The sequence below is a fragment of the Chiloscyllium punctatum genome, chromosome 8 (assembly GCF_047496795.1).
Source record: "Chiloscyllium punctatum isolate Juve2018m chromosome 8, sChiPun1.3, whole genome shotgun sequence".
Lineage (NCBI taxonomy): Eukaryota > Metazoa > Chordata > Chondrichthyes > Orectolobiformes > Hemiscylliidae > Chiloscyllium > Chiloscyllium punctatum.
In genome coordinates, this window is record NC_092746.1 from 78,870,781 (window position 1) to 78,896,748 (window position 25,968).

General features: G+C 40.8%; 1 protein-coding gene across 2 annotated transcripts in view; it reads right to left on the reverse strand.

The window, feature by feature from the left end:
• Positions 1-25,968, reverse strand: part of rsu1 (Ras suppressor protein 1) — a 166,601-nt gene that overhangs the window by 88,296 nt on the left and 52,337 nt on the right. For both annotated transcript variants that reach the window (XM_072575894.1, XM_072575895.1), the window contains exon 4: positions 8,853-8,973. In XM_072575894.1, coding sequence (XP_072431995.1) covers positions 8,853-8,973 — 121 coding nt within the window. The remainder of the gene's footprint in view (positions 1-8,852; positions 8,974-25,968) is intronic.

Sequence of the window (25,968 nt, forward strand, 5' to 3'; positions counted from 1 at the left end):
AATAGTGAGCAGTTTTGCACCCCATGTCGAAGGAGGGGATGTGATGGCCTTGGAGGGGCTCCAGAGAAGGTTTACAAGAATTTTCAGATGGATGAAAGGCACGGTTGAGGCTGAGGGGGGATCTGAATGAAACGTACAGAATACGGAGAGACCTGGACAGAATGGACATGTAGAAGACGTTTCCACCAATAGAAGAGACTAGGACCTGAGGGCACAGCTTCGGAGTGAAGGGACAACCATTTAAAATGGAGAGGAGGAGGAATTTCTACCACCAGAAGATAGATAATCTGTGGAACTCATTGTTGCGGATGGCTGTGGAGGTCAATTCACTGAGTGCATTAAAGACAATGGTAGATAAGTTTTCATTAGTAGGAGAGTCAGAAGTTACAGAAAGAAGGCAGGAAAATGAGGGTGAGAAACATATCAGCCATGATCGAATGGTAGAGCAGATTCAATGGGCCAAATGGTCTCAGTCTACTACTATATGTTATGGTCTAAAGACAATACAAATAGTTTCTTTTTTATTTCAAGTAAAATAGTATCCACTGATGTATTTAAGAATGGTAGCTAAGTGCAGTTTAATTAATTGCACTAAAATACTTTTATCACTATGGATGGGAATTTTCCCAGGTAATAAATGATGTGGGATACATTGGGAGAGTTGCACAAGATTGACAGTGAGGAATTTTCCACTAGTGAGCATAAAACGATTCATTTTCCAACCAAGTGTTGCACAGTGAGACGTGTTCCTCTCTAGTGAGTAGTAAAAGGCCTGTTTGTATGTATTAGCACTCCGACTGTCACATTATCTCACATCACTGATGTGCAGGTTTCCCATTATCCGTCTTGTGGGATAAGAAATTGGATAGTGACAATTCCCAACCTGCAGGTCAGGGGATACAACTGGTGACTTCAGCTCACTACTTGCTTATCTAACCTTTCAGTCACCAACATCTCAGCAACACTCTCCATGGGCTATGACCACAGGCACACTGCCTCATTTATCAGGGCCTCCAGATCCCAGTCAGTGAGAGGTGCTAATTCCCTGTCGGATACATCTGAACCAGATAAAACAACCAATTCAGCTCAGCTGTGGACTGCCAGTGCTTGATCGAGTACACAGCTGGACTATAAAGATGGCCCTGGGGCAGAGACCCAGCAAGATCCCACAGGAGGTTTGGCACCAGCTGTGGGAAGGAAGCAGAGTCTGGTGTCTCTTCATCAGAAACTAACTGTGTTTTTCCCACAGATGGTGTCAGACTTGTTGAGTGTCAACAACAATTAAGATTTTTGTTTCAGATGTGTAGCATCCGCCATTCCAGAAGAGGCCAGTACTTCACCAGTGTAGAATGGGAGAATGCGTTGTGCCCTGCTCATTGTATTGTGGATTGGAGGCAAGAGAACCATGAGAAAACTCTTTGGGGCTTGCGGACAGAAACTCAATAATATTGGACACTGTTGATTTCTGCTAAGATCCAGCCCAAAAGTTTATTTTTAAAACATGTCTACTTCCCCACCGGTGAATTCTCTTACCCAGAGAGAAATGACAGCAGGGTCATTGAATGTGTTTAACACAGATAGATTCGACTAGGCGAAAGTGATGCTACAGACCAGAGTCAAGATTAGAGTGGTGCTGGAAAAGCACAGCAGATCAGGCAGCATCTGAGGAGCACGAAAAAAAGAACAGAAGAAAAATAAATAAAATTGACGTTTCGGGCAGGAGCCCTTCACCAGGGATGAGGCTGGGAGCCTCCAGGGTGGAGAGATAAATGGGAGGGGGGTGGGGCTGGAAAGAAGGTAGCTAAGAGTGCAATAGGTGGATGGAGGTGGAGATAAAGGTGATAGGTCAGAGAGGAAGGTGGAGTGGATAGGTGGGAAAGAAGATTGGCAGGTAGGACAGGTTATGAGGATGGTGCTGAGCTGTAAGGTTGGAACTGTTGGGTGGGGGGGGGGGTAAGAAAAGAGATGAGGAAACTGGTGAAGTCTGCATTGATGCCCTGGGGTTGAAGTGTTCCGAGGTGGAAGACGAGGCATTCTTCCTCCAGGCATCGGGTGGTGAGGGAGTGGCGGTGGAGGCAGCCCAGGACCTGCATATCCTCAGCAGAGTGGGAGGGGGAGTTGAAATGTTCATTGACGACGGGGCGGTGGGGTTGATTGGTGCGGGTATCTTGGAGGTGTTCCCTGCGAGATGGCGTCCAGTCTCCCCCCTGTAAAGGAGACCGCATTGGGAGCAACGGGTACAATAAATGATATTAGTGGATGTGCAGGTGAAACTTTGATGGATGTGGAAGGCTCCTTTAGGGCCTTGGATGTAAGTGAAGGGGGAGGTGTGGCCACAGGTTTTACAATTCCTGCGGTGGCAGGGCAAGGTGCCATGATGAGAGGGTGGGTTGTTGGGGGGCATGGACCTGACCAGGCAGTCACGGAGGGAATGGACTTTGCGGAAGGCGGAGGGGGGGGGGGGAATATATCCCTGTTGGTGGGGTCCGTTTGGAGGTGGCAGAAATGTCGGCGGTTGATGCGGAGGTTGGTGGGGTGGAAGGTGAGGACCAGAGGGGTTCTGTCCTTGTTACGGTTGGAGGGGTGGGATTTGAGGATGGTGGTGAGGGACATAGACGAGATGCATTGGAGGGCATCTTCATTCATGTGGGGGAGGGGAAATTTATGGTCTTTAAAGAAGGAGACCATCCAGTGTTTTCTGTGGTGGAACTGATCCTTCTGGGAGCAGATACAGCGGAAGCAGAGGAATTGGGAATACGGGATAGCATTTTAGCAGGAGGTAGGGTGGGAAGAGGCGTAATCCAGGTAGCTGTGGGAGTCGGTGGGATTGTAAAAAACGTCAGTGTTGAGTTGGTTGTTGTTGATGGAGATGGAGAGGTCCAGGGAGGTGTCAGAGATGGTCCAGGTGAATTTAACGTCGAGGTGGAATATGTTGAAGTTGATGAACTGTTCGACCTCTTTGTGGGAACACAAGGTAGCACTAATACAGTCATCAATGTAGTGAAGGAAAAAGGTAGGGATGGTGTCAGTGTAAGTACAGAAGATGGACTGTTCTACGCAGCCAAAGAGACAGGCATATCTGGGGCCCATATGGGTGCCCATGGCTACCACTTTTATCTGGAGGAAGTGGAAGAGATTGTTGAGGGTGAGGACCAGTTCAGCCAAATGAATGAGAGCGTCAGTGAAAAGGTACTGGTGGGGACGTCGGGAAAGGAAGAAACAGAGGGCTTGGAGGCCCTGGTCATGGCAGATGGAGATGTAGAGGGAATGGATGTCTATGGTGAAGATGAGGCATTGGGGCCTGGGGAAACAGCAGTCTTGGAGGTGATAGAGGGCATGTGTGGTGTCCTGAAAGTATGTGGAGAGTTCCTGGACTGGGGGTATAGGACAGTATCGAGGTAGGTGGAGATGAGTTTGGTGGGGCAGGATGCAGCTGAAACGATGGGTCAGCCAGGGTGGTCAGGCTTGTGGATCTTGAGTAGGTGGTAGAACCGGGCAGTGCAGGGTTCCCGGACTACGAGGTTGGAGGCTGTGGGAGGGAGATCTCCTGAGGTGATGAGGTTCTGTATGGTCTGGGAGATGATGGTTTGGTGATTTGGGGGTGGGGGGAAAGAGTCATGGCAGAGGGGGTGGGAAGAGGTGTCTGCGAGTTGGCGCCTGGCTTCAGCGATGTAGAGGTCATTGTGCCAAACTACGACTGCACCCCTTTATCCGCTGGTTTGATGGGGAGGTTGGGATTGGAGCAGAGGGAATGGAGGCCTACATGTCGAGACAGTGAGAGGTTGGAGAGGGAGTGAGGGGGTACACAGGTTGAGGCGGTTAATGTCTCTGCAGCAGTTGGAAATGAAGAGATAGAGGATGGGCAATTGGTCAGGGCGGGGTGTCCAGATGGATGGAGTGTGCTGGAGGCGGGTGAAGGGGTCCTCGAAAGGTGGGCGGAAGTCGATTCGATACTGTCAAGCAAGTCAAACTAGATACAGGCCTCAATCAAATCAGCCACGATCTTATCAAATAGCGGGATGGGCTCAAAGGGCAGACTGGCTTCTATTTCATGCAATGATCGCCTACAAACTCTTCAATGACACAGAAAATTGAGAACACATGCACCAGCAGGTTCAGGAACAGCTTCTTCCTGGCTATTACTAGAACGATGAATGGGCTCTCCGGTCGCGATAAACAATGTAACCCATATGTCTCTGTTGCAGTCTTTTTGATCTGTACATCTTCGCTTCCTATGATCTGCCTGTACTGCTTGTCACTATACTTCTGTACACCTGACAATAAAAAAAATGTTCACATGTTGGTACTTTGGTAAATAGGAGTATATAATTACATGTTGGAATGTTGCACAAGTATAAGGTCTGGATTGCGTGCTTGAGTCAGTCTTGTGTGACTGCACCCTGTCAGGTGACAAAAGGTGAAGAAAGTTGACCACAGCACAACGTGATGATCTGCAGCAATCCAGAAGACAATTGTGGCATAGTCTGATTGGTTATGCTTATGTAACAGAGATAGGGCTTGGCTTTTAGAACAACATAAACATTAGTGTTCGGACTCCCAGCCCAACTGCTTGTTCTGTGGCACTGTGGAGTCCTTGGACCATATGTATATTGGGTGTGGGCGTCTGCACTCCCTTTTTGATTTTCTTAAAAACCTCCTCCTCCTCTGCTTTTGGTTGCACTTCAGTCCCACACTCCTGATCTTCGGGCACCCAGTACAGAGGAGGGAGGGCAGGTCTGAAGACCTCCTCGTGGGTCTGCTCCTGGGCCTGGCCAAACTGGCCATAAACAGGTCCAGGCAGTGGGCCGTGGAGGAGGTTGTTAGGGCCGACTGCCTGTCCCTCTTCCGGGGTTACGTTAGGGCCTGGGTGTCCTTGGAGAAGGAGCACGCGGTATCCACCAACACCCTGGGAGTTGTTCAGGGAGAGCTGGGCGCTGCAGGGAGTGGAGTGCATTATTTCCTCCTCCAACTCGATTTTGATTTAATCCCTGCCCTCCCCTTCACTGTTTGATCACACAGCATTGCCTTTTGTGAAGGGCACTGCTTGTCACTGGCCACTCAGGTGTTTTCCTAGCTTCCTGGTGGTGGAAATTGAATAAAGATTTGTGCATCTTGTGTCTCACACCATGGGTGCTGGGGAAAAAATAAGCACTACCGCAGTTAGGCGGGAGTGTGGGGTAAAGAAAAAAAATAAACAGGAGTATCAGGGGTTCTGTTCACAAAAAAGGGAAAAAAAAATGGAAAAACAAACATCAGTGTACGCTCGCTGCTCGTGGGTTTTCGCGGTGGAATGCTCTGATGTCCACATCTTTTGTTTGCAAATAAAGCCTTATCTTGAGGAATTCTCTGCGTCTCCTGGTCATTCCTAAAAGGCGCTATCAACCATAACAGAACAAGCATAATCCTGGGCACTGGATTGTCTAATTTAATTCTCTGCTCAATTTTCAGATCTTCCTGTTCCCAGCCTTTCACCCTTTCCAGTGAAAGTCAGCATAAGCTCACAAGAATAGCAGGTCAACTTTCAATAATTACTTTGCTGCTTTTAGATTCAACGTGGTGTTGCACAATTTGTGATCATAGCCTTAGCCTTATTTTTGGATATACCTGTTGGTGGAAATTCGACCTTCCCACCACACCTCCTCGAGAAACATCTTTTGTTCCTTTGTTCATCCCATTAGAATCATTTTTTTGGTCTTTCAAGGTCACCCCTTTTGTCATTTAATCGGTCCTTCTTTCCAGCCTCAAAATTTTCCCGGTTTGTTTCCTCACAGCTTTAGGAATCAGGCATCATTTAGTTGGTAGTATTCTCACCTTTAAGTCACATGGCTCCAGGTTAAAGTATCACTCCAAGACTTGAGCACAAAATCCAAGACTGACACTCCACTATCTTATTGGCAGAGTGCTGCGTTACCAGAAGTGCTGCCTTTCAGCTGAGGTGTTAAGCTAAGGTCCCCTCTCAAAAAGTAAGTAAAAGAGCCAATGGCACAATTTTAAAGTTATATCAATATTTATTCCAGAAATTCACTTCACAAAAAACAGATTATATTTTCTTAATCATATTGCTAGTTTGGAGAATTTGCTGAACACAAATTGGCATTATATTTCCCATATTCAACCGTTTCTACACTTCAAAAGTACTTCATTGATGGAAAATCACTTTGAGATATCTAGTGGTGAAGACAAGTGCTATTTATATGATTGCAAATCATTCTTTTCTTGCTCCTGCTTACTTTAAAAACATCTCTAAGCACTCCAAATTCTGATGAAGTATCAACTACCTGCAACATCTGAATAGATGTTGCCAAGTCTACTGAGTATTTGCAGCATTTTGTTTTGATTTCAGATTTCCAGCATCTGCAGTATTTCACACTTTTGGCCCCAGCAGTTCTCCCTACTGCATGTTAGCAATTTGTCTCAGTTTCTGGTTACCAGGTTAGAAGGAAATTAACACCGGTTCAGTTTTCATCAAGTTCTCGAATAGCTCATGAATGACAGAAAAAGGAAAAACAACTTGGGTATTTTAAATTTTAATAATTCAATAAGTGTATAAAACATAGTTCTTGCTTGAAAATTCAATTTTAATGTCCATTTATAACAGTCCAATTGTAAGTTTCCAATTGGATAACAAACAAATCATAAGATCCATAAATATTCTCAGATAGAAAGGGATCAAAAGATTTAGAGCAGAGGTTTATTGGTGAAAAGGGAAACGTACTGCATATTGGATCAGAACGCAAGCCTTTTACCAATCAAGCTTTTGGTTTCAAATCCTGTTTAGCCAAATGTTTTCATCTAAAAAGCACATGTTTTGAGTAAAATGAAACAGGCACAATCAAAATGCAGACTTCAATAGTCTTGACTGAAGTTAGTATTTAAATTAATGCAACTTTACGTATCTAACATACAATCTTTTACTATTAAAAGGGGATTGGATAAATGATTAAAAGAAATTGCAATGGAAACTTTTTCCACACAATGCACATATCAATGGCTAGGCCAACATTTATTGCCCATGTCTGGTGGTTCTCAAATTGCTGCAGGTCTTGTTGTGTAGATAGGTCCATAGTGCTTTTACGGAGGGTGTTCCAGGATTTTGACCCACTGATAGTGGAGGAATGGTGGAAGTTTTGGTTTTTCAGCCTGGAGAAGGGCTTATAGGTAATGGTCTGCACCTGCTGCCCTTGTTCTTCTAGGTGAAGAAGCTTGTGAAAACAAAGCTGTCAAAGGAGCCTTGGTGAAGTACTATAGTGCAATATTGTTGCCACTGTGACAAACGGAGTGAATGTTTTAAGGCGGCAGATGTGCCATCATCGAGCAGCATTCTCCTGGATAGCGAAGCTCCTTGAAAGCTGGTGGAGCTGTAATCATCTAGCAATTGTGGAGTCTCCTATCACATTCTGGATTTGTACCTTCTAGATTGGAATCACAATGTAAATTACTTGCTGCAGAATTCCCAACCTCTAACCTGCAATTGTAGCCAATGTATTTGTATGGCTAATATAGTCCAGTTTCGGTCAGTGGTGAAATCAGCTTGTTGATAGTGGTGGATTCAGAAATGGAAATACCTTTGACTGTTGAGGAATGAATCTGATTGCCAGGTTCTCTCTTGTTGGAGGTGGAATGTTCAAGGTACAAATGCTACTTCCCGATTAGTTGTCTGAGCCTTGATGTAATTTAGGGATTTCCCATCTGGACATGGGCTGCTTCAGTGTCTGAATCAGCATGAACGGCGCTGAATATTGAGCAAGCACCAATGAAAAACCTACTTCTGACCTTACAATGGAGAGAAAATTTTGATAAAACAACTAAACAATATCTGGTATTGTCAGAGGACTGAAGTGATTGGCCTTCAGTGATCTCAACCACCTTCATTTGTGTTAGGTCACCCTGTCAACCAAATTCCTAATGATTCCAGTTTTGCTAGGGTTCCCTGACACCACACTCGATTGAATGCTGCTTTGATGTCAAGGGCAGTCACTGGCATTTCACCTTAGGAGTTCAGCATTTTTGTCCATGTTTTGATCAAGGCAGTGAAGATGTGGTTGGGGAAGAGTTGCCCAGACTAAATTCAAATTGAGCAAGTCAACAGGGCAATGTTGTGCAAGATAAAAACGGAAAGAACTGTGGATGCTGGGAATCGAAATAAAAATAGTGGGAAAGCTCAGCAGGTCTGGCAGTATCCGTGGAGAGAAAGCAGAGTTAATGTTTCGAGCCCACGATTCCATTCTGAGGAAGGATCACTGGATCTGAAACGTTAACTCTGATTTCTCTCCACAGATGCTGCCAGACCTGCTGAGTTTTTTCTCGCAATTTGTTTTCTTTAACATGATGTACAAGTGCTATTTGATATAATTGTCAGCAAGACCTTCATTAACTTTGCTAATAATCAAATGTAGATTAATGGAATGCTTATTTGTGTCTTTAGGTTTGCTCTGCTTTGTGCAGACAGGACATTCCTGGGTAATTTTCTACATTTTTGGGCTAATAATCATGGAACTGTCTGGCTAGGGATGTGGTTCCTCCCAGAATATGGTCAGGACCCATAGCAAACTGAAATGTTCTTTTCCAACAAGGGAGTGTGTCTTTTTGCAGGAAGCTGCTGGGGAGGTGGTTGAATGTTTGGGGAAGGGGCTGGGAATAGAAAAAAAAAGTAATACTCACATGTTCTGTAGCTTATCTGCAATTTATCTTCTAAAATAAGGTAAGTTATTTGCAGAACTAAAGGGAAAAGAATTGTTTAATTTGGGAACACCTCCTCCACTTCTACTTCCTGTGCACATCTCATTTTTCCTACTTCTTTATTGACCCAACTCATTATATTGCAATTCAACTGGCCATTAAAATTTACCTACCCAAGGTTCAGATGCTTCAGTTTCTGTAGGCTGCTTATTTGTGTTGGAAGATCTTCTATCTGATTGTTGAAAACATTCAGGACTTCCAGATTCCTCAAGTCAGCTATATTCGCTGGAACACCTGAAAAGTAACAGAGCAGGAATATACTCAATATCACTTTTCATTTTAAGTGGTACCAGCTTGAGAAGAAACAAAGCATAAATATTGAGCAGATTATTATACTTTTTGGGTACACAATACATGATATGGGGCAGCTCATTACAATGTGTACCTAAAGCACGATGGTGACTACCCATTCCCATCAAGGCAAACAATTTTAAGAATTCTTCATATTTTTGGAAAAGACAATTGAGAGAGAATGTGCTGATGTTCACCTTCAAGTTGGGTAGAATGAGAGAGATAGCTTGAGAGCCTGCTGCTTCTGCAAGAACTGGGTGTAGGAGCAGACTGTACAAAAATCAGTCTACCTCAGACACCCAGTGGTAATAATGACAACAAAATGTGGCATAGTCCTTAGTCCTCAGCACCACGCTCTCATGGACCATCTATGATGCTTTATGCCCTTCTCCACCCTCCATGCCAATCTATAGCATGACTGTGCCCATTCATGCTCTCTATATTTTGTACAGACCAATGAATGCTTCAGGAACAACATGAAAAAGCTTTTAAAAATGCACACTTTCTTTAATAATATGGCTTTCATTACAGACTTAAAAAGTGACAATGATCTAGGCAATTATTATTAGCAGAAGCTACAAGCATTTGAAACCTATTTATTGTGCATAAATAAACACTGCATAATTAGCATATTAGATCACAGGGTAAGAGTTGTTACTGGAGCATTTTCTTTGGGATGCAGGCTGTTTCAATAGTTGATGAATGTCTGGATACTTAGCTAAGAATACATAACGAGGCTTGGCGAGCAGTTTTGGGGAGAAGATGTGCTTGGATGGGTCTTCTGGTCACCCAGGTTTCTAACCCCATATCTCCATCTGAAGCCCACTGCCCCCATCATGCAAAAGACCACCATTGCTTTGCCTCACAGCTTGCTCTGAAATACTCCATGCCTGATTCCAAGTCAAGTCTTCAGTCAGACTGGAAAACCTGAGAGGGACATAAAGAACTAGGCTGTGAAATTCAAACACCACTCTATGCAAGCAAACATCTAAATCTTGGTCTAAAACTCCAGTTCCTGCTTCTTCAACCTGCCAAAACAGCTACAGATTCCTGGACATTTCCCAACACAGCAGCTCATTGTATGTTGTGATGAATGGTGTGTGATGTATATACATTATTTTTAGGAGTTGAATTTCAAACTGGTAGCATATAGGTGTTAGTCATTTTTAACAAATTGGTTTAATAAATAACTAGGTCAGTCTTTTTAAAAACAGTACACGTTAGGGAGCAGATTACTAAAGGCCTCCTAGGGTGTTAAAGGCAGCTTGTTTATATTATGAGGATTTACAACAGGATTCTAATAAAATAATCAATTGGCAGAAACTATGGAGGTGTTTTTTTAAAATTTAATCAATATCTTCTGAATTCAGTTTAAAAACTTCACTAAAGTCAGATAGAAGAATAGTTTCTCTGAGAAACAAAAAAAAAGGGCGCTTGTTCAGAACAGCTAAAGGGAATATATTACCTCACTGGTCATTCCAAGCAGAGAAAATCCAAGAGAACCAAGGAAAAGACTTGATGGACCAGAACTTTTTGGGGGGGGGGGGGGGGGGGGGGGGCGGGTGAAGAATGCAGTTAAAATCAATCTATGGATTGGGCAGGGAAGGGACTTTTCTTGTTTTATTTTGAGAAACTGCAAAGTCATAATTTTGGGGAGAAGATAGGACTTTATCTTGCTTCATTTTGAAAGGTTTTAAAATGTGTTTTATTTAAAATAGCTTGGATTGGTTTATTTTATTTTTTCTGTGAAATTTTTGGTTTTTGTTTCATTGCTAAAACTAAATCTGCATGTGCTTTTGTTTGAAATACTGCCACATTAAATCACAAAAAGCATTATCAAGCAAATCAGATTTCATTTTATGATTCAACCTATCCAATAGTAACTTCAGCTGGGAATATAATGTTCTGATGAGAAATGCCAACAAAGATAATCAGTACATGTTTAATTTCAAATCCATGTTTAAAAACTGCATGTTCACGTGCTCCACATGAAAGTCAAAAAAAAGGTGTGGTGCTTGAAAGCACAGCCAGTCAGGCAGCATCCGAGGGGCAGAAGAGCATACGCTTGAGACAAGACTCTCCTCCTCCTTGGATGCTACCTGATTGGCTGTGCTTTTCCAGCACCACACTTTTTGCCTGAGCTCTACCATCTGCAGTCCTCACTTTCTCCATGCTCCAAATGAAAGAAGCTCCTGTTCGAGGCCACCTCATTTAAATAAAAAGTGATTTTCTTTTTCTTAAGAATATTAAGGGGTACAGAACAAAGTCTAGAAAGTGGAGAGTTAAGCTTCTGATGAACACTGTGTAGTTTATATGTACTAATATCACTTTTGGAGGCTGCATTTCAAAATAGTAGCATAATCGAACATTGTTAAAGAAAACCCTTCACAAAATTAACCAAAATGGTTGGAAGGTCCTTTAACGGTGACCTAATCCCATATATGTCTGAGAGCAGTTGATGCAACTCTTGCGGTGTCAATGAAAAGATTTTTATACTGTTGGGGTTGATGACAAGTAAACATTTAAGGCAATTAGCTTTGTTCACAATTCAGAAGATTCTTGAAAGAGCATGGATTTTTAAACATTCAATTCAGAAGCAAGTTTCTCAGTTCAGTTCCAGAAACATCAATGAGAGTCTCGAAATCAATTTAATTTCTCTACTAAGAGTAGTTTAGTGGGTCTCAACAACTGAATTTAGTTTATGAAATTTCCAAACCAGGATAGTGTGGTAGAAATTGATGAGTTATTAAAGCTGTGAAAGTTTAGACTCAGATTTTTGGAAAAGTTTATATTAACAAGTTTGGGAAGAATTCAAATTGTCTCCACAGGCGAAGACCAGGAAACTGGCAAGAGGCTGGAAGAACTCAGCAAGCCAGGCAGTATCGGGTGGTGGAGTAGTCAAATGATTTGGATGTCACCTTTCTTCAGGACTTGGAGTGGGTGTAGGGGGAAAATGTCAAGTTATGGGGTATCATTTGTCTGTACCAGAGTCTCTACAACTTGTGTCAAGAAACGGAATGAAACTTTGCTTTGCATCTGCTAATCATCTATGACGTTTACATAGCTTGTTCTTTTTTTTAAAAAAAATTTCTTTTGTGCAAGAGTCAGCTGTACAGGGCCCTGGTGAGACCACACCTGGAGTACTGTGTACAGTTCTGGTCTCCAAATTGGAGGAAAGACATTCTGGCTATTGAGGGAGTGCAGCGTAGGTTCACGAGGTCAATTCCTGGAATGGTAGGATTGCCTTACACGGAAAGACTGAAGCGACTGGGCTTGTATACCCTTGAGTTTAGAAGACGGAGAGGGGATCTGATTGAAACGTATAGGATTATGAAAGGATTGGACACTCTGGCAGCAGGAAACATATTTCTGCTGATGGGGGAGTGCCGAACCAGAGGACACAACTTAAAAATACGGGGTAGACCCTTTAGGACAGAGATGAGGAGAAACTACTTCACCCAGAGAGTGGTGGCTGTGTGGAATGCTCTGCCCCAGAGGGCAGTGGAGGCCCAGTCTCTGGATTCATTTAAGAAAGAATTGGATAGAGTTCTTAAAGATAGTGGAGTCAAGGGTTATGGAGATAAGGCTGGAACAGGATACTGATGATTGGGAATGATCAGCCATGATCATATTGAATGGCGGTGCAGGCTCGAAGGGCTGAATGGCCTACTCCTGCATCTATTGTCTATTGTCTTTTCTGTTGTCAAAAGGAAATCTGCAACCTTGCGAATAACCATGTTAACCAACTTCACAATTTTTTTTAAAGTATCAAGAATTTTATCTGAGTTGCAAATGTCCAGTAGGACCATTAGCTGGGAACATAAGCTACAGATCAGTTCATGATGAAGAGCAGATCCAAGAGGTGGAATTGCCTACCCCACTCCCATGAGGAAAAAAATGTCTGCCTAGACTGAGGATGAACAACTGACCAAGAATATGGCTTGTAAATTATACCACTAACTTCCAAGCATCTGGTGATATGTGGGTTTATACTGCCCAAACTGAACAAAATGGAAACAAAAATTATCCCCAAGGTTTATCAAGGAATAAATGTTTACCTGTTCATCCTATAGAAGACAGAAAATCAATAACAATAAATAGGTTACAACAGATCAGACTTGAATCAATCCTTGCTCATTAGCAACCACACAGCCCACATGTCATGAATTGTTCAGTGCAGATTTAAGTGCTTGACAACAAGCTACACAACAACTTTACATACAAACTAAATTCAGAAACATTCTTACACAAAAAAGGTACATAATCTGAATATTGTTTCATTTAATCTACAAACTCTCAGTAAGTAATGAAAGAATATAATGTTAATTGCAATGAAATGATTACAAATTGCATCACTGTGCTGCAAGGAACAATTACTGGTTAGAAACAACCTCTGGAAAGATATGGGAGGGACATAGTGGCAATGTCACAGGACCAGAAACCCAGAAGCCTAGGCTAATGCTCTCAGGGTAGGAGTTCAAATCACACAGTAACAGCTGTCAGAATTTAGAGGTCCTTATGCCGTGTTAGTGTCCCTAAATCTGGACCATCAGGTTCAAGTCCCTCCTGCTCAGAGATGTGGTGATCCTTGATCAGCTTTCCATGAGCTCAGTAGCCATTAACTGAACTGTGACAAACTCTGTCTTAACTTTACTTTCTTAAATAAAAGTATGATTGCTGTCATTAATAAAGTCTGCAAAGTTTGTGAGATTTGTAGCTCGGGTGCTCGTTGTTGTGGTTCTGTTCGCCGAGCTAGGAATTTGTGTTGCAGACGTTTCGTCCCCTGTCTAGGTGACATCCTCAGTGCTTGGGAGCCTCCTGTGAAGCGCTTCTGTGATCTTTCCTCTTGCATTTGCGAAATGCCAGAGGAAAGACCACTGGAAGCGCTTCATAGGAGGCTCCAAGCACTGAAGATGTCACCTAGAAAGGGACGAAACGTCTGCAACACAAATTCCTAGCTCGGTGAACAGAACCACAACATTAATAAAGTCTCTTTGGTAGGCAACTAAAAACGTTTCACTGTAATTTTCATGTAAAAGTACATGTGACAATAAATTTCTCTTCTATAACATGCCTCAAGACCAGGTGATTAAAAATACTTGCCCCCAGCCGTGCGAATTAAGATCCTTTCCGAATAAACCTCGACCCCTGAAAACCCCCAAGCCCAAAATTGACAGTGAGATGCAAATAATCAAATAGTTGGTTAGTTCAGTTGGATGGATAGCTGTTTTGTGATGCAGTGATGTCTGCATCAAGTTCAATTCCCATACCAGCTGAGATGATCACTAAGTCCTGCCTGCTCAACCTTGCCCCTCACTTGAAGAATGGTGACCCTCGAGTCAAACTCAGTCAGCAATGCTGTTAGCTCTGGAACAGTGGCAACTTCATTCCTTATTTAGGTAGAATTTAATTTTATTAAAATCAATGCATGGAAAGTTCACTCAACTGATGCCTGGGATGAAGAACTTGTTTTATGATGAAAATTTGTATAAATTTGGGCTTGCATCCATTGGAGTCTAGAAGGATGACAGTGATCTAATGGAAAACATACAAAAGATGCTAAGGGCATGCTGACAGGGTAAATGCTGAAAAGGTCATTTCTTTTGGGTGATGGGGACTTGATTTAGGGGTCAAAGTGAAAATAAGGTATTAAATGGAGATGAGGATAAATTTCTTCTGAGATTATCTTCCCCAAAGAACAGTGTAGGCAGGGTAATTGAATATTTTCAAGCTGGAGGAGTTAGATAAACACTTGATAGACAGTCAAGCCAAGGGTTATGGCCAGACTGAACTGTACAAAATGACTACAAGAAAGCAGTCTTGGATAGTGATAAACAATAAAATATTAATATATTGATGTATAAAGTTTTGCAATTACTTTATCTTCCAAATTTCACCATCCATGTGCAAACAGCCAACTTTTCACGCAATATTATTTATGATACTGAATCATCTTAATGTGCATTTTCCAGGATTGTAAAATCAGAAAAACAACCTCAATTTCAAGAGATAAATATAAAAGACAGGTAAATAAAGACTCGAGGCCTGGGAAAAATATTCAATGTTCAAGATTCACTTATGGAGGCTTGGCCTTCTCTGAATAGCCTGGGAGCTCAGTTCTTACTTGTGTAGCAAATAGAAGTCCACTGTAGTCAACGACGAGATCTGGACTAGCTTCTAGCTGAGACAGAAATCAGCCATGGTCAATGTGTTCTCCTGGACTGGTTTTAATTGCCTTGCGGGAATGGAGGGATTTTCGTATTTTGTTTTTATAAATTGGCCTTGGATTTTATTTATTTTTGGGGAGAAAAGACAGAACGAAAGACAGAACGAAAGACAGAACGAAAGACAGAACGAAAGACAGAACGAAAGACAGAACGAAAGACAGAACGAAAGACAGAACGAAAGACAGAACGAAAGACAGAACGAAAGACAGAACGAAAGACAGAACGAAAGACAGAACGAAAGACAGAACGAAAGACAGAACGAAAGACAGAACGAAAGACAGAACGAAAGACAGAACGAAAGACAGAACGAAAGACAGAACGAAAGACAGAACGAAAGACAGAACGAAAGACAGAACGAAAGACAGAACGAACTTACCTGTCATGATTTCTTGAAAAAGGACATTTAAGGCTTAATAGATATTTAGTTCCAAGTACAAACAGCAGCTGGAAAAACATTGCTACTGAAAACGTCTCCAAAAATTCCAATTTAACTTTAATGGGTTGCTGGTTTTTTGCTTTTATTTTATTTTAATAAAAGAAGAAATATCATGAATGTTAATTTTGTCATATTTAAACATTTAAGGTGCTATTTTAAGCAGCTTCTGCAGTATAATTTCTAAGTTGTAGATTTTGACTAAAAATAGAAAACCACTCAGCACCATCCTTCCCATGTGCAAGGCCATCTAGTGAGTAAAAAGTTATGTTGAACATGTAGTTAATATTTAGGTCAATCTAAACTGACAGAAAATCAGACGCCATGGAATGAAATGAACAAACAGTAATAATTCAGCTAAGATGAATAACAAATTAAAGGCAATACAAGATTCTTTTGCGGTTTAGAAAATGCGTGAAAAGAAAAAGTAGTATGCTGATGAAATTATTTGCATTTTTTTAAATACCCCATTTTTCTTTCTTGTACTCCAAAATATAAACTACCAAATTTGATTTCACAATAAAATGAATAATTTTAATTTTACTTAAATTATCTGTTGTTAAGATCTTCAGTCAAAAATAAATTTGTGAAGGTCTCAGTCTCTTCCTCATTTTAAAGGACCAGGTGTAAGCTTTGGGAAGAGTGGCATCAGGGCCTGGGAAAGAGTTCCAAAGCTCAAGAGTCACTCATGGAGGGTGAATTTGCACAGAATGGCTGTGGTCCAAAAGTGAGAATGTTTGAGAACAAACTTAAAAAACAAAGGCGAATTTCTCCACCTTCAATATTATTGCATGTATAAAGCAAAAGCAAAACTGAGAACACAGCCCTCAAAAATAAATTGCTGACTTTTTTGGAACGAATTTTAGTCGCTATATTGGTTTTCCCATTCAACTGTTCACTTGCATAAAACATACATTTCAGAATGATTGTCAGTTTTTGTTTAAAAAGCGTTAGTGTATCTTTAAAAATCCATGAAGCAAAAATGTCCCGCAAAGAGATCAAAACCTATTGAATTCTCAACATCAGGTCTTTAGAAATCTAGCAAGATTACAAATGAATGTCTGGGACTGTGCTGCTTCAGTGTTAGGCAGGTACAGATGCCCTCAAGATCTTAACTTAAACCTCTCTCTTTACAGACCCAATTTGTCATTACTCCTCAATGTACCTTCTTGCTGCCTTCCATTGTGCCTCGGGAATTTTCAATTTTAGATTTCATAAAAGTAAATTCCTGTTTTGCAGCCAAGTTGTATGAGATATTGAGCTACTTTCAGCAGGTGTTCTGAAAGATCAAGATGTAAACGGTGTACTTATGAGCTCTACACTAGATAAAGGTCCTGAGGCAAGGAAAAGAAAAATAAAGTTAGATGAGGTGGCCTCACCTGTTTGTAATGTCAACCTGCTTTTCTTTTCTCTTTGGTGGACCTGATGCACAGTTCCAGTATTTTGTGTTTTCATTTCAGGTTCCCACATTTGCAGTTTCTCTATTAATTTTTTTTAATAAGCATACAGAGACCAGGCTAATGCATAAATTATAGGATTACAGAGTGGAAATCAATCTGCAGGAGAGGAGGCTGTCCTATTAATGGATTTTATACTGGAACTGAAGCAGTAGCCTCCATGCAGCAAAAGGCCTTGTGTTTCTCATGACAACTAATACAGCAGCTGCTTAACTAAATTGCCAATTAGTGCTAAAGTATGAGGAGTTTTGTGACACAATTCATACCTTAAGACCAGGTTTATTGTCCAATTCATAATTCTTACATATTCAAAGAGGTAGCTGATATCATCTATTTGGTTTGTAAATTGACATGCGTTCCATAAGGACAGAACTCCATTAGCCATGTCCCATTTCAATATTTACCAAACTGAATGAAGTAGCACCAGATATTAAGCAATTAAGAGTTTTATAAAATGCCTTCTGCATCTTCGGTGCCACTTGATGCCTCAATAATTGGGTGATAAACCCAAAGGATTATAAAAATCAAACATGAATCTTGGGTCAACACATTCTTGGTTCTTCCATTCATTATCCCAGCAAGAACATTATCAGCATGGTGGCTGCAGCGGCACAGTGGCTCAGTGGTTATCACTGCCGCCTCATGGAACCAGGGTTCGATTCCTGCCTCAGGCAACTGTGTGTTGAGTTTACACATACTCCCTGTGTCTATGTGGGTTTCCTCAGAGTGCTATAGTTTCCTCTCAGTCCAAAGATGTGCAGGTTAGGTGAATTGGCCATGCTAAATTGCCCATAGTGTTAGGTGCATCAGTCAGGGGTAAATATAGGTAGGTGAATGGGTCTGAGTGGGGTACTTTTTGGAGGGTCAGTGTGGACTTGTTGGGCTAAAAGGGCTTGTTTCCTTAATCATCTTAAGCGGTTCTATTTATTGCCCAGCCTTTAAATCAAAAATCAAATACTGCACATGAAACCAGGGAAGCAGCAAATTTCTGGCTAAACAGTTGAAATGATAGTTGTGACAAATTCGATGCCAAGCCTCTAGCAAAATATATTTTTTTAAATGCTACAAGTACTGAAGTCATTACTAATGGACAAGGCAGCAGCCAGTTATTAAAGTTTATTCAGTTTATACAGTCAAAGATTATATACTCAATCTTGCATTTGAATCAACTCCTGATTATTTTCCAAAAAGATCAAAGTTCTTTCTGCTGACAAAGTTACTTGACAGAATCATAGACTGACACACCATTAAAGATAATAACAGTGTTCCTTGTGGCCTCAAAGAATCAGTGAATACACAGCCAAGTTCTAACTTAAATTTTCAAATTATACAGCAGACAAGTAACTGTGCAGCAACTACAGCATTCAAAACTAGAGATGAACAGTAGACAATGGGAGGAAGCTTTTATGTCATTTAGACAAGTGCCCAAGTATGTGCGCAAGAGGGAGGAAAGCCTAGCACTTGGATACAGATGCAAAATTAGTTTGCAAAATGTGTGAATGAAAATCACCAAAATTCACTCCTTTTCTTGCAGATGTATCCAAAAGTTTACCTTGAATAAGCAAAAGAAAACAAAATTAAGGTCTAACGATTTTGAAAGCCCACCCTGGACATCGTACTGGGTTTTAAGAGTTTTATATTGTGACAGAAGGTCAAGAATTTCACATAATTCTAAAGACAGATTCAATAAAACTTCTTTTTGGTTTCTTATTCAGGGAGATTTGAGTAATATTAACCATGGCAACTCTGCAATCAACTGATGTACAGATGGTGCAAGGTGAATTTCAAGTAGTGAAAAAGTTTATCTGCATGCAAGTCTTTATATCGGCTTAAAAAAAATGTAGTCTTGGAAACTAGACTTTTGCACAAGTATACACTATAATTTCCTCAGCCAACTCAGCTTGGTACTTCAGTGTTAATGGCAGATTAATTAATTCCCTGTACTGACTTTAGTTTGTGATTATACCTCCTTCCCATCTGAATATCTTATGCATGTGAATGTCAGAACAGCATAAGAATACATCTGATCTTATTAAACATTTGATAAAATATTGAGTATTATTCAAAGATAACCTCCAGAATTCAAACAAGCTATCCGATGAAGGAGGTTTTCATACAGGATCGATAGAATGATGAGCACACTATGATGGTATTTGGGCCCACGTGCCTCTGTATACTCTTTGGAGAACAATGATTATTCCCCCTCCTCTCTACCCTCAAAAATGCAAGTTTTCTACTTACAACTGTTTGTGTAATTTACTGTTCAATGTTTACAAAGGGACCCGTCATTGCTGGCTGGTAATACATACTGAAAATGCTTCAGTCACATTAAGGCAGGGATTTCCATATACCCAACCGCTTTCCCACCTTGCTGCCTGCCTTCCTTCTACTCCTCACACTGTCTCAAGTCACCGTTGGCAAATCTAATGAGATGTAAAATCAACATGGATCAATTACAAATAATCTCTCTGCTCATTTTACAAATATATAACTTTTTAATTGCACTAATATGATGAGCTACAAACATTTAGGAATATTGTGGTTTAAGGTATTCTTTTTAAAAGTAAAAATCTATTGTCCAGGCACATTGAGGTTTTCTAAATTGTAAAGTGCAAGATTGACAGGCACCTTTGAATACTTTAACTCAACTGTGCTTCTGTTCACACATTCTGGTGAATATTTTAGCTTTCACTGTTTGATCCTGGTTCTCACTCTCAAATTGGATAGGTCAAATTCAAACTAATTACATTTCTTGGCTCTTTCAGGCACAATGTAATTTGTCATACAGTGGAAAAGCTCTCATTCGCTCTCCTTTAGGTCATCCAAACCCCAAAACCAGGGAGCATATAGTGGGAAACAACGACATTCATCATCCTACAGTTGCAACTCACTGGTTGCACTGCTTTGGAATTGCTGCTATCTAATCAGTCAGCCAGCCAGCCAGCAAAATTTGGCATAAATTTACTACCAGGGCAAATCCAAAGTGCAGAATCATCTAATTTACCGAGTTCATTGCCAGTATCACCATTGAAGAAAATTACAGGCGGTTCTGTTTACAGACACGTTTGAATAAATACCATTGGTGACTCTCTAACAAATGTTGAAAGCTGCAGTAAGTAGCCCCTTAGTGCAAAGCTTAAAACTGTTAGCTGCTCTCATGAGTCATGAAGAAAACATTGATATATTCATTGTTAGACTCTTTTCATCCTCTATGTAATCACACCATTTGCTAAGCAAAACTAAAACATTCATGTACTGCTCTGCATCCATCACCAGTGAAGAGATTTTGTTGTTAAGACTGGTTAGTTGATTAATATTAAAAACTTTGCTACCCATATATTCACATTAAAACATGGTTTCTGTACTTAAATTGGAAATTCATGCAACTTACCGTTCATTCAATTTGTTATACGGCTTAATAAAAATATTAGGTTGCAAGGTACATTTTCTGAAGTTTACAACATAAAATAGACCTTTAAAAAAAAAAGGAGAATTTGTCTGGTTCAAATGATAGATAACAAAGTCAGTCAATAGATATCTCAAGGCATGGTTACAGCACAACACTGAATTTTATATTTGACACTGTAAAATTTTTAATACAGCCTCATATCCTCTGTGTGCCAGTAAAGAATTTAATCAACAAATGTGCACTTTAGCAAGAATGACAGCATCTATTTTGCATTGTATGCATGATAAATCTTTACATTTAACAGTACATAATTTGGATCAATAAATTACAAGAGTATTTTGTGGGTTAAATGCTCATTTTAGACAAGTTTATAGAAACTCCATAAATTTATTCTCATCTCAGCATGTTATAATTCAGAAGCTAAATGCTGCCATTTAACACAGACAGCATCATGTTAGGATTGGTGAACTGTATAGGTTTTTGGGCAAAAATAAAAACTCAGGTCTTCTCAACAAAGGATTAAATCTCATCTGTGACCAGCTGAAGTCATATTTATTGAAACTTAATGGGGAAGATAATTCAAAACAAGCTACACAGACGGACAGCACAGAAAAAGACCCCTTTGGTCCAACTCATCCATGCTGACCAGATATTCTAGTTCCATGAAATCACGAGCACAAAAGAAAGAGGATGTCAACATGTGGCGAGAGAGAGCGAGAGCGAGAGCGAGAGCGAGAATCAGAATCAACGGGAACAAGATCAGGCCTACCTCCTGAATGATTGGCTGTCTTTTCATAGACAGACAGAGAGACAGAATCTTCCCACACAGCTCTCTCTTAATTAACACTATTGTAAATGTGCAAACAAGGAGGAGAAGCAGGTCATTCAGCCCCTCCAGCCAGTTTTGCTGTCAATAAGATAATGGCTGATCTGACTGTAATCTCAGATTCACATCCTCGCTTACCACTGATAATCTTCTAATCTCCTACTTAACAAGGATCTACCTACTCCTGCCTAAAAAAATATTCAATGATTCATGGCTCCACCATCTTTTCAAGAAGGGTCCAAAGACTCAAAAAAAAATCTTTTAAATGGATGACCCATGATTATAAACAGTGATCTCGGATTCTAAATTCTCCCAAGATGGAAAACATCCACTCCACATCAAGACTCCTCCGAATATCATATGTTTCAATCAAGTCATCTCTTACACTTCTAAGCTCCATCAAATACCTACCAGTCTATCCAACCTTTCCTCATCAGACCTGTTCATTCAACGTAACACTCTAGTAAATCTCTGGAACTGCCTCCAATTTACATCCTTCCTCAAACAAAGGCAAACAATGCTGCACATGATATTCTAGATGCGATCTCACCAGGGCCCTGGTGTAGCTGAAGCAATATTTCCCTTGTTTTTGATATTTTCTAAAATCAACCAATACAGAGATGTTATTAATAAATGAAAATTTCTACTAGCTTTTGTCGTGCCTGTATATAAATGTTTTTGTGATTCATGCATGAGAACACTCCGAATCCTCTATATCTCAAGAGTTCTGCAACCTCTCACCATTTAGATAATATGCTTTATTCTTATTCTTCCTGCCAGGTTGGACATTTTCACATTTTCCCAAAATTATACTCCATTGGTCACATCTTTTCCCATTCATTTAACCTAACAATTTCCAATACTAAGTGGCAATTTTCAAGCAACATCAGTTAGCTAAATTCACTTCAAAAACATCTATCATAGAATTTGTGGCCATATTTCATGGTCTACCTGTGTGCATTCCGATAATTAAGAAACAAAAATAGGACCCATTTTCAGGTATGTATAGGCACAGATACTACACAACAGTAGTTACCCACCTATGGAGCACCTGAAATTACTTGTTTCAGTTTTAGACAAATCAGGCAAGATGCCAGCAGTCATGCTTTCAAAGTTCCTGCAAGCTTTAAACTTCCCAACACGCTTGTACTAGTTTCAGGGCAAGTCCTGATGAAATGAATGGGGTGAAAAGAAGGATCAGGAAGAGAAAACAATGGAGGCTAAATCTAAGTAAGAACAGAGAGGAGTAGAACTGCTCCTCATTAAACAATTTTTTAAAAAACTGTGGCGTACTTTAACAATTCCTTTAAAGCACAGTTGATGTGACCACACTACAACCACGGGGACACGGATATAGTTCATTAAAACTGAATATTTAATTATACCCATTTATGAATAGTTCAAACCAACGTCAGCAGTGGGAATAAAATACCTAAATCTGGTGATATAGATCCACATAGACTGACTTACATATGCATTTACACTGTTGTCTTTTCTAAACTATCAGATTATATTCCTCATTCTCACAACTATTCCACAAGTTACTTTTATCTTTGCTGGTTTATGGTTAAGGGGCTCAACAAGTCTACACTGACTCCCCAAAGATCATCCCACCCAGACTCAACCCCTGCCTTATCCCTGTAACCCTGCATTTACCATGGCTAATCCACATAACCTTACACATCCCTGAACACTATGGGCAATTTAGCATGACCAATCCACCTAACCCGCACAGCTTTGGATTGTGGGAAGAAACCGTAACACTCAGAGGAAACCCACACAAACACAGGGAGAATGTCTGTGAGTGGTTTGCACGCAGTCACCAAAGGCTGGAATCAAACCCAAGTCTCTGGTGCTGTGAGGCAGCAGTGCCAATCACTCATCCACTGTGTTACCCTGTGCATAAAATCATCTAGTAACTGTTAGAGGGACACACAGTATGTTCTTTGAGACATATCACATTATAAAGTGACTTTCATCTAGTACATAACCTGTGAGGAGTGTGCATGTCTTCGGTTTTAAACGGTCATAAATATTCCTTTCAATGAAAGATTAATTTAACTGCAAATGCAAAATTTCACTTTGTATTAAAGCATAATATCTACTTGCAACAGATAATTGTGGAGTTGGAAGCACACAAGGCTGAAAGTTTGCCAAGTATACCTGCTATTCTTACACCAGGCCTGGTTCCTAAAAGACTATTGATTAGTCCACAGGCAGAGTGTGCAATCACAAACACTGCAGGCTCAATGCCTACGTCAGATTCCTAGATATTTTTAAAATCAATCTGCGCAGACATGTTACGGCACATGTCTGTGGGAGATGGGATGTGAACATGGACCTTCTGGCCCAGAGATGGGGGATGTGAACCCTGCTCCACAACAGTCACCAAGCAAATTTCTCAGATGGATCTGACAACATGTATTAGTATAAAAAAGTTAACAAGGAATCCAACAGTCCCAAACCCAACTTCTGTTGGCAGAGATATCACTACAGCATCCAAACTAACAATGGCACTAGATATAATTTTGATGCTGATTTGATGTAGATGGTCAATTTGTTAAGCTGGACCTCATACCCCAATTTTGACCAAAGAAAAGAAGCCCAATTTTGTACTGTCTGGTTTACACAAACAAAAGTAGCTTGGATCTTTTGCAGGATTATAAAACTTTGCTGAATTTTAATGAGATTAATAAAAGTCATTCCAAACTCAAAGGTGAACATTTTTTTGGATAACAATTTCTGAAAGAAATCCATTTTTTGTTTGTTATGAGGTGTTAAGAGATGGAAAATAAAAGTAAGTACTACTGGTTACACATGGTTAACTGAAACTTGCTTGGTGAAACTATGAGTATGCTTACAATAGACAATAGGTGCAGGAGTAGGCCATTCTGCCCATCGAGCCTGCACCACCATTCATTATGATCATCCTCAATCAGTATCCTGTTCCTGCCTTATCTCCATAACCCTTGATTCCACTATCCTGGAAGCTCTATCCAATTCTTTCTTAAACAAATCCAGAGACTGGGCCTCCACTGCCTTCTGGGGCAGAGCATTCCACACACCCACCACTCTCTGGGTGAAGAAGTTTCTCCTCATCTCTGTCCTAAATGGCCTAGCCCTTATTTTTAAGCTGTGTCCTCTGGTTCAGGACTCACCCATCAGCAGAAACAGGTTTCCTGCCTGCAGAGAGTGTCCAATCCTTTAATAATCTTATACGTCTCAAACCAGATCCCCTCTCAGTCTTCTAAACTCAAGGGTATACAAGTCCAGTCGCTCCAATCTTTCAACATAAGATAGTTCCGCCATTCCAGGAATTGACCTCGTGAACTTACACTGCACTCCCTCAATAGCCAGAATGTCTTTCCTCAAATTTGGAGAGCAGAACTGCACACAATATTCCAGGTACGGTCTCACCAGGGCCCTGTACAGCTGCAGAAGAACCTCTTTGCATCTGTACTCAATCCCTCTTGTTATGAAGGCCAGAATGCTATTAGCTTTCTTCACTACCTGCTCTACCTGCATTCTTCATTGACTGGTGTAAAAGATCACCCAGATCTCTTTGTACTGCCCCTTTACCTAACTTGGCCCCATTTAGGTAGTAATCTGCCTTCCTGTTTTTGCCACCAAAGTGGATAACCATACATTTATCCACATTAAACTGCATCTGCCATGCATCTGTCCACTCACCTAACCTGTCCAGGTCACCCTGTAATCTCCTAACATCCTCCTCACATTTCACCCTGCCACCCAGCTTTGTATCGTCAGTGAATTTGCTAATGTTACTATTAATACCATCTTCTATATCATTAATATATATTGTAAAAAGCTACGGTCCCAGCACTGATCCCTGCGGTACCCCACTGGTCACCGCCTGCCATTCCGAAAGGGAGCCGTTTATCACTACTCTTTGCTTCCTGCCAACCAACCAATTTTCAATCCAAGTCAGTACTTTGTCCCCAATGTGGTAAAAACAATGACTGCAGATGCTGAAAATCAAATACTGGATTAGTGGTGCTGGAAGAGCACAGCAGTTCAGGCAGCATCCAACCATGCGCCCTAAATTTACTCACTAACCTCCTATGTGGGACTTTATCAAAGGCTTTCTGAAAGTCCGAGGTACACTACATCCACTGGATCTCCCTTGTCCATCTTCAGAGTTACATTCACAAAAAAATCCAGAAGATTAGTCAAGCATGATTTCCCCTTCATAAATCCATGCTGACTCTGTCCTATCCTGTTACTGCTATCCAGATGTGCCGTAATTTCATCCTTTATAATAGACTCCAGTATCTTTCCCACCACTGAGGTCAGACTAACTGGTCAATAATTTCCTGCTTTCTCTCTCGCTCCTTTCTTAAAAAGTGGTACAACATTAACCACCCTCCAATCCGCAGGAACTGATCCTGAATCTGTCGAATTCTGGAAAATACTTACATTAACAACCAATTTAACATAATCAGTCTACTTCATAACTTGGATCATTTAGGTTTGCTAAAGACAATGTGCATTCATATGCAACAACCATACTTGGGAAACAAAAAGGAGCGTAATTAAGCCTGGTCTCTGTGTCAATTTACCGAGGT